Source organism: Erpetoichthys calabaricus, chromosome 10 (assembly GCF_900747795.2).
Source record: "Erpetoichthys calabaricus chromosome 10, fErpCal1.3, whole genome shotgun sequence".
Classification (NCBI taxonomy): Eukaryota; Metazoa; Chordata; class Cladistia; order Polypteriformes; family Polypteridae; genus Erpetoichthys; species Erpetoichthys calabaricus.
Window position 1 is genome coordinate 164860065 of NC_041403.2, and position 10340 is coordinate 164870404.

Sequence of the window (10340 nt, forward strand, 5' to 3'; positions counted from 1 at the left end):
GTGCCAAGCCCTCCTCTTCTTGTGTTTATGCCGGCCTGGTGGGTAGGGTGATGAGGGTGAAGCTTATGGCTTGATTGTAGATGTTTTAAAGTACATCTTCTGTTGATCTCATTTCTTTTCTTTGTACTGTAATGCCATCGTGAAATGGCAGCTCACAACTGAGTAGTCCGGTTGTTCTCAAGTTCAAGCACAGGGAACTCGTATGGCCAAAGGTTTTATTCCAAGAAATTTTACAATCAGTGTGTCATCCTTGCTTGTAATTGACTCCATCACTTAGTTAACAGGCCAACAAATACTTCCAAAAAAATTCTAAGCATTTAGATAGATATACAGTGGGTACGGAAAGTATTCAGACCCCCTTCAATTTTTCACTCTTTGTCATATTGCAGTCATTTGCTAAAATCATTTAAATTAATTTTTTCCTCATTAATGTACACACAGCACCCCATATTGACAGACAAAAAAAAGAATTTTTGAAATTGTTGCAGATTTATTAAAAAAGAAAAACTGAAATATCACATGGTCCTAAGTATTCAGACCCTTTGCTCAGTATTTAGGAGAAGCACCCTTTTGAGCTAATACAGCCAGGAGTCGGCCAAGTTTTTCACACCTGGATTTGGGGATCCTCTGCCATTCCTCCTTGCAGATCCTCTCCAGTTCTGTCAGGTTGGATGGTAAACGTTGGTGGACAGCCATTTTTAGGTCTCTCCAGAGATGCTCATTTGGGTATAAGTCAGGGCTGTGGCTGGGCCATTCAAGAACAGTCACAGAGTTGTTGTGAAGCCACTCCTTCGTTATTTTAGCTGTGTGCTTAGGGTCGTTGTCTTGTTGGAAGGTAAACCTTCAGCCCAGTCTGAGGTCCTTAGCACTCTGGAGGCCTGGTTGTCACCACACATACCTCAGCGCAAGACACATGACAGCCTGCATGGAGTTTGCTAAAAGACACCTGAAGGACTCTGAGATGGTGAGAAATAAGATTCTCTGGTCTGATGAGACCAAGATAGAACTCTTTGGCCTTAATTCTAAGCGGTATGTGTGGAGACAACCAGGCACTGCTCATCCCTTGTCCAATACAGTCCCCACAGTGAAGCATGGCGGTGGCAGCATCATGCTGTGGGGGTGTTTTTCAGCTGCAGGGACAGGACGACTGGTTGCAATCGAGGGAAAGATGATTGCGGCCAAGTACAGGGATATCCTGGACAAAAACCTTCTCCAGAGTGCTAAGGACCTCAGACTGGGCCGGAGGTTTACCTTCCAACAAGACAATGACCCTAAGCACACAGCTAAAATAACGAAGGAGTGGCTTCACAACAACTCTGTGACTGTTCTTGAATGGCCCAGCCAGAGCCCTGACTTAAACCCAACTGAGCATCTCTGGAGAGACCTAAAAATGGCTGTCCACCAACGTTTACCATCCAACCTGACAGAACTGGAGAGGATCTGCAAGGAGGAATGGCAGAGGATCCCCAAATCCAGGTGTGAAAAACTTGTTGCATCTTTCCCAAGAAGACTCCTGGCTGTATTAGCTCAAAAGGGGGCTTCTACTAAATACTGAGCAAAGGGTCTGAATACTTAGGACCGTGTGATATTTCAGTTTTTCTTTTTTAATAAATCTGCAACAATTTCAAAAATTCTTTTTTTTGTCTGTCAGTATGGGGTGCTGTGTGTACATTAATGAGGGAAAAAATTAATTTAGATGATTTTAGCAAATGGCTGCAATATGACAAAGAGTGAAAAATTGAAGGGGGGTCTGAATACTTTCCATACCCACTGTATTGATTTAATGTAGTGTAGTAGGTAGGATTAGATAGATAGATATGAAAGGCAGTATATTGTAAAACTGGGTGGAATAAAAACTTTCAGCTAGGACTGACCTTGATAACCACTGGAGGATTGTTTTGAATTTAAGAACAACTTTCGGTCAGTCTTTGGTGATGAAGTTACTGGACCTTCACCCCAGAAGCATCACTGCTATTGAAACGAGTGAAGTTAAGACAGTCAGTGAAAGATTGGTGGGTCAGAGATGTGTGTCCATCCATCACACACAGTGCAGCACATTGACCGGCTATTTCTAGATGTGCAAGCGTAACAAGACAGTCAAAGTGGAAAGCTGCTCAGCAGCAGGTAAAAAGTGTCATTTCACAACAAGAGGTCATTTTTATTGTCCTCCGTCTGGTGACACTCCTTGACTTCCTCCTCTTTTTTTCTGACTTGCAGGGCTTTCCTCACATTCAGGCGGAGTATCAGAATAATGTGGGCTCACAGTCACCAGGATCAAGCAACCCTGCTGTTGGTCAGAATCCTGACTGGGACAGTGAGTACTGCAATCGAGAGTGTGGCGTGAACCACTGCAGGTCAGTGTGAGCAGGTCTCTGCCATTCAGTTTGCTTCATTGCTAATGTCATGACCTGCAACTTTCCGTTAAAAGTATTGAGCCGTTTGAAAATGCAAATGGATACATGAATGGCTTGCAAAATTTAATGAGGCAGGCAGGAAAAGTGTTGTGTGCAGCGGTCCACAACGAAACATTCTCTTATTGCAAAGTAGATTTCCTTTTCTGCTCTTATGGCTTTCCATTCCGCTGTCAAATCCCCACTTCTGCGGCAAAGTAACCAGATTTTTTTTTAGATTAGAGGAGTGTTATGCAGGTGAAAACTAGCTGAAAGAAAGAAAGCAGCCAGATGTCAAGACAAATTCAAGACCGTGAAAACCAAAAAGAACCGAACATTAAGTAAGAATGTCAAAAGCCCCGTTGTGCTAAGAGGAAAATTTAATAGCAAGGAATGAAGTGATCAAGGAGAAAAGACACAGTGAAGAGGGCAGGCACAGATCATATTCAAAACTATTAACAAGTAGCAACAATTAAAGCCAAAAGGACAGGCAAAAATTCCTAAATGAGAGCAAAAATGAAATGAAGAGCATTTCAAAAAGCACAAGGAGATGTTTGCTATCCAGAAACTCGGTTAAGGGAAGGGTCATTGGAAGCGACCTGAAGATGGCACACACTGCAAAATTCCTGGTCATTACCAGCACGACGAATAAACCAGTGGCGGCGCCCATTGAAAACAATGAATAAAAAGAGTACAAATAAGTTATAAATGGCCGCAATAAGAGCCAAAGCGAACAATAAACACAGCAATGAATTTCCAAGGATCAAACCCACAAACCAGGTGGCACAAAGTGTGGAAGTGTTGAAGTAAAATGTGAAAAGATTTCCATATTATTCTGTCAAAAGTGATTCTCTGTTAAAACTGAGCTGGTTCTTTGAAATAGCAGGCAGAAGGCACTGACCTTTGAAACGACAGCAGCGGAATCCATCGGGGACAGACAGCTGTTTAAAGTTCATGGCTTAACCACTCAGCAGAATTTTGAAAGGAGGCCACGTGGAGCTGAGCTTTGATCGGAACATGTCGTGGTACAATATGAACTGGGGATTTCGTGTGCAGCCTGGTCGGTCGGAAAATCCTACAAAAACCTTAATAGTTGGGATTATAATCCAGACGTGTTAGGCCAACCTGTCGGATCTGTATGAGTGTCTGCAGTCGTGGCCAAAAGTTTTGAGAATGACACAAATATGAATGTTCACAAAGTTTGCTGCCACAGTTTTTATGATGGCAATTTGGTTTTACTCCAGAATGTTCTGACGAGGGATCAGATGAATTGTAATTAATTACAAAGTCCAGAACACCACTGCATGTCAGCCCTGCCACCAAAGGACCTGCTGACGTCACTTCAGTGATCCTCGGTGTCGACAAGGACAAGGCTGGAGATCACTCTGTCACGCTGATGGAGTTACAATAGAGAGGTGAAGAAGGCATCAGGGCACCCAAGAAAGTCCAGCAAGTGCCTGGAGTGTCTCCTAAAGTGGATTCAGCTGCGGGCACCGCCAGGGTTTGATTTTTGTCTTAAGTCGCAGGGCTGGGCTGAGGTGATAATCGATGAACGATCAGCCAGGTGTATACAGTGCGACTATAAGGAAAGAAGAAAGACGCCTGTTTTCGAAGAGAAGCTCGTCTGTCTGATGTCTCGTGTGTTTGTTGTAGGATGACAAAATTGAAAAAGAAGAATAAAAACACAAACCTGGCAAACCATTCAGACAGACACCACCACAGTCAAGATGGGTGCTATTTGGCTGTCCAACCATTGTTCAGCCGAACATAATTTAGAATGAGACCAGAAGATAACGGGGGCAAAGATTCAGAACCAGGAAGTCAAACACACAGTCGTCAAGCCAAAAATAAGAATCGTAAATCATAGTCAGTGTTCTGTTAGCCTATTACGACACAGCAGTCTCTTCATTTTCATTCCGTAAACTCGGATGGTTTTGGAGGTGCACGGTGTTATCTTTATACAGATGGGATGATGACATCACGTGCCACACACTTCTGGGTTGTGCCGAGCGAACACTCAACAAAATCCCAGCACCTGCTATAAACAAAACAGTCTTGAAAAAGATGCAAAAATAATTCAGATGGATTAAATAAACTCCCAAATAGGAAAACTATTCTGATATCGGAATTGGGATCTACACATTCCAGAACCTGAAGGGTCCACCTGTGTAACCACAAGAAAGTCCAAAAAAAAAAAATCTTTACAGCGATACTTCGGGAATTTTAAACTGTACTGAGAATCTCAGTCTTGGAATTAGACATCCGCAACTAAGTACCGTAAGAAGGTAGTCAAAATATATTTTTATTACGAAATTTGAAAATGAACTAAATACGGGACATTTGGGTGTCCCTGAAAGGTCAGTACGGGACAGGGGAGAAAATGATCAAATATGGGACATGCCCCGCATATAAGGGACGTCTGGATACCTGAACCTAAGATGACGTCTGTAAACTTGAAGGCAGCAGATCATAAAGAGTTGAAAGTGAGGGGTTACAATCGGGGTGGGGGGTCAAGGGGGCATCTGTGCACAATACAAACATTTCAGGAGTCGTCCTGACAAAGAGAACGCGCTCGCATCCCGGATTAGTGGAAGGTGAAACCTGTGTGGAAAAGCAAAGGGCGAGGGGTGGACTGAGAAAGTTAGCTGTGCTGGAATGGCAGGCCATTGCTGCTCTGGTGTGTATCTGGCATACCTTGATGAAGGTTGACGTTCCCAGCCCACGAGGCTTCGGCCTTCGTCGCATTGCTGTGCCGCTCCATTTATCGACGTTTCTCTCATATGTTTATTTGACCATAATATGCTAATTATTTTCTATTCTTTTTTTTTCCCCCCTCACAGTATGATACCAAGAGACAAGTCACTCTACCTCACTTGAAGAGTAAAGTCCACTGGCAAACTGGGACACCTGGGAACTCCTGCGTTATAACTGTTTTGTTTTTTTGTTTTTTTTTGAAGGATTTCACGCAAGTCCTAAAGACTACTAGTGAGCTTCTTGCCAAGCACTTAGAGTCACAGGCCTCTATGGACGCCTGCAGAGCACCCACCCCCCTACCTACCCACCCCCCTTCTTCTTCTTCTTGGCCGTTTTCTTTAAATTACTTTTTAAAGAGCCATTCAGCTTTAATATACGAACACAAACAGTGCAGTCAAGTTTTTCAGATTCTCGATTTTTTACTTTCTTTTTTCTTTTCTTTTTTTTTTTTTTTTAAAGCTTTCCAGCAGCTCTCCATCTTGGACTTTCTGAATTGCTCGCAGATTCAAAGGAGGCTTCAGTCTCACAGACTGTACTGTGCAAGAGAGCGTAGAAGTGTGGGCGGTAGGGGCTCGAAAGACTAAACCTGTGCCCAATGAAGGAAATAAAACAAAAAGAACTTTTGAATCATACACAGGCAACCTGTCGAGGTTTAATGGATCTGTCACAGTGTGATTGTAAATATCACTTTATCGAATTTAACTTGGGGATTCAAGTCCACCTCGTTCATTGGCTACCAGCTTGGTCCTGCCTCAGCCAATCAGGAGTCTGCATATTCTGTCCTGTCCCATAAGTTCATAAGACCACTGCATGCGTGTTCATTTTTGTCATATTTACTTAGACTTGGGACATTTTTGGTGTCCATTTTAAAATCAATAATTGCATTTATTACACCCTGGAAAATAAATGATTACGTGACTTATGCTCCACCCCTTATAAACAAACCCGTTATTGTAATCATTATAGCTCCTTTTTAAATAACACGCATTCTATACCGTGTCCCATTTTCAAATTCAATTATCGCATTAATAAATTACAAAAAATCGATGACTGCTTTGTTTGGACCACTCGCCTTATTCCAAATCAATTACTGAATTCATTGTGCCCACCTCCTTGCAAAATAAGTTATTATTACATTCATTATGCACCATTATGTTTTAAAATTCAGTTGTTGCATTGATTATGGCCATCCTTTTGTAAAATAAAAAAGGCAAATACAGCATCGACTACACTGTGCCACATCTTTTTTTTTTTTTAAATCAACTTTTACTTGATTTTTTACTTTTAAATAGAGAAAAATAATTAAACACCCATTCATTAAACGCTGCCCCATATTCAAAATATTGAATTAATAACCTCTCACTGCTTATTTAAATTAATTATGGCGTGCATTTTATAATGCTCTTTGAAAAATAACAATTCCTACCTTCATTATGCACCATTATGTTTTAAAAGTCAATTGCTGCGTTGATTATGGACACCCTCTTTGAAAATAAAAAAGCAAATGTAGCGTCAACTACCCCGTGCCACGTCTTTTTTTTTTTTTTTTAAAATAAACTTTTATTTGAAGGAAAACAAACAGTTACTACATTACTGTATGTCCTATTCATTAAACACTGCACCATATTGAAAATATTGGACTAGTAAGTCCGCACTGCTTATTAAAATAAGTGATGACGTGCATTCTACTGAGCTTCATTACGCCACCATTCCAGCCTGCCCAGGGACTGATCCTGCCTTGTGCCCGCTGCCACCCTGCCCTGGATAAGAAGACACACAGGCAGGGGCGTACCTTGGGCAGGGCGGGGGCGGAGCTTCAATTTGCCACCCTGAATATGTGAACCTATTTAAATAGAAAATTAAAATGACGTAGAGAGAAAAATTAAGATACATTTTGCATAGATTTGTTCATATATAGAGAAACAGCAATAATTTTTCACATATAATTATTTATAAGCATCAATTAGATAAGAATATAATATAAACGCACTGATAAGACATGTTCTAATTATTAGTTTAATATAATTACGCTGCAGAAACAAGAACCAGTGTAGTGTACAAGTGATAGGTGGAGATGAGCAGAGCAAGAGCGCATTCAGATTGATAATGAAATGAAATTATAAATTAGTTGTTTATCTTCCTAGAAATTCTTATCGGTGTAATGTTTATTTTTCTTATCGCCTCATACATTTCAACTGCTGTGCCTGATGCCGTCACAGAAGGACAGACTGAAAATTATTTTTGAAGTATTTGTGGATCGAAATCAGAGAATTTGACTTTTGTCATTCCTGAGTGATATTTTTCCAAACCCCGCTGCTTACACACGAATTGTATCTGAGCCCTTTGGCCAATCATGCCGCCACCTCGCTATGCCACTCCCGAGATGGCACTTTGATGTGATGTGGTACCGCGCTATTTCAGGTACAGTTGGCTCCTCTTTATTTGGCCTCATCTGAAGTGTCATCGGGGTGGAGTGGCGGTTATCGCAACGCTCTTCGGTTTTGGTCTGATTTAATGTACTACAATAACTAATGCCACTATGGGTGTGTGAGGCGCTATATACATCTATAATCGGGTGGCCGATGGGTAGACTGATAGCTGCTGAGTAGTCTGGCTTTCGTCCCCATTTGAGCCCCTTACTCTTCTTCTACTGCAGTTAAAGATGGAAGCAGGTCTTTCTGAAGGCGCTATATAAAAACCAAACCGTTCTTTCTCAGAGTCTGCTTTCTGGTTCAGCCTGCTGCAGGCCTCCATTTTTCAGAGGCAGCTGCGATTCCCTCAGTTATGTGAATTTCTCATTTCCGATGGATTGCACACCATTAAGTTCTAAAAAAATAAATTGTTGCTTTATTCTGTAAACACCCCCCCATATTAAAAATAAAGTATTGAACTAATAATACACACCCATCAGTTAAATTAAATATAGCATTTAATTAGGCCCTGCGCCTTTAAAAGTAATCATGTTCATTATACACCCTTCAGTTTTAAAAAGTACATCATTGCATTGTTATAGCTATCCTTTTTAAAACATTAGCTGCATTCATTAAAACTTATCACATACAAATAAAAATGGTAAACTAATTATGGTGGTCTTTTTAAAATAATCAATTGTCACATTAGGCTCCCTTTTTGTAAAAAATCAATGCCTACATTTATTAAACACGGCCTCATGTTAAAAACAATAAAGTACTGCATTGATGATACGCCAGCCCTTATTAAATGAATTGTTCCAATCATGTTGCCCCGTTTCTGTGAAAACAACAATTAAAAAATTAAACTATTGTATCATTACAGCTGTGTATTTTTATGACAATCAGGTATACCCGTCCACACACTTTATTATTCTGTACTGCTAAACCCTTAAGCACTGGCCATGTTAAAGTGAAATAACGCAGAACACCCCACCCTGCACACATCGGACTGATTACATTCGTTTGGCCCCGTTTCTGTAAAAATAACCCTCATTATATTCATCACACACTTTTACATTCTAAAAAGTAGACGGTTGTGTTATTCTGTCTGTGCTTTTTAAAACAATCTATGCATCAGTTCTCTCTTGCCACATACTGTATAGGGAAAACACAAATGATTATTCTCGATTAAAAAAGAAAAAAAAATTCTCTTTTTTGGAAAACTAAATTCTTTAAAACCTGCTCCGTATTAAAAATAAACTAATTAAATAATCCCCCACCCAGTATTTAAATGAATGATTACATTAATTCTGCCCTTTTGTGTAAAAATAAACATTATTATATTTATCAGACACTTTAGTAAACTACTGCATTATTATGGCTGTATTTTTTTAAAAGAATCATTGCATCAGTTGTACCTTGTATCATGCAGAAAAAAACTACTTTAATTATTAGTCTCTAATAAAAAATACATTCTCTTTTCTGTAAAAAATCAATTACTAAAATCCTTAAAAAACTGCCCCATGTTAAAAGTAAAATAATTAAGAATACCCCTCCCTTCATTTAAATGAATTATTACATTGATTTTGCCGTTTCTGTAAATATCACCATTGTTACACACTTTTGAATTATAAAAAGTAAACTATTGTATTATTATGGCTGTGTTGTATTAAAACAATCATAGCCTCATTCATACCATCAACTCTCTCTCTCTATTTATAAAATCCTAAGCGTAAAAGTGCAACGATTTTATGTCACCTTTTTTGTCACGCTTTAAATCGGGCGTATTTTAAAACCTACATATATATGTTTGGTATCATTCTTTTCAGAATTTATCAAACTTTAATGTGATGTTGTTAGATTTTCAGATTGTTATTCTGTTTTTAAATTATAAACTAAGAAATATCAAGAACTCATGTCCCACGAGACGAGACTTTGTGCCAAGAGATTTAACCAGGCCTGGGGCTGGAAATAAAAGACAAAGAGTAGGACAGCCGCTGTACAGGATTTTAAATGTTCGAAGCACTGCACGAGATTCAGATCACGCGACACAGCAGCAGCTGATCGAGCAGAGAGGAGCTAAAAAATAGAAACTGTATTTGTTTCCCATTGTGTCACCGTTTAAGAGGGGGTTTGGGAGGAGCGACCGCGTCCCCTTGGGGTGCGTTCAGCCGCCATCTCCACAACACGAGCGGCAGAGACTCGAAGTGGCTGGAGTGTAGTGCAGGCCGGTGGGGTTGGCGAGCAAAGCGAGGGGGTGAGGGGTGAACCCCCTAATCCTACATATAAAACAAGAAGAACAAGAAGTTGTTTCTTTAAATAAAAAAATCAATCAGGACATTACATCCCCTTCTTTTTGTGAAAATAAATTACTCCCTTGATTAAACACTGTCAGAACTAAAGTATCGCATTCATAAGAGCTCGTCCCTTACATAAATGAATTCTAACATTTATTCTGCTCTGCTTCTTTAAAAATGTTTACTGCCTTCACTGTGCACTCTTCATCTTTAAAACATTAACTGCTCTATGATTATAGCTATCATTTCTGAAACATTCAAAAATTGTTGCCATTGATGTAAAAAAAGCTTCAATTATACCTTGCAACATACAAAAATAAATAAATGTTATCGTTTATTTAAAATAATCAATAATTACATTATGTCCCCTTTTTGTAATTAAAGAAATAAAATTAATTGAAGCACTCCCCTATTCTCTATAAAAATCAGTTATTACATTGATTATCTCTCCTTCTTGTAAAAATCAATTGCTACATTTCTTAAACACC

At 39.6% G+C, this 10340-nt stretch overlaps 1 protein-coding gene across 4 annotated transcripts in view; it reads left to right on the forward strand.

The window, feature by feature from the left end:
• Positions 1-5958, forward strand: part of tox2 (TOX high mobility group box family member 2) — a 135254-nt gene extending 129296 nt beyond the window's left edge. For all 4 annotated transcript variants that reach the window (XM_051932657.1, XM_028812391.2, XM_051932659.1 and 1 more), the window contains 2 exons: positions 2218-2354; positions 5231-5958. In XM_051932657.1, coding sequence (XP_051788617.1) covers positions 2218-2354; positions 5231-5267 — 174 coding nt within the window. In that variant the 3' untranslated portion in view covers positions 5268-5958. The remainder of the gene's footprint in view (positions 1-2217; positions 2355-5230) is intronic.
• The last annotated feature ends 4382 nt before the right edge of the window (positions 5959-10340 follow it).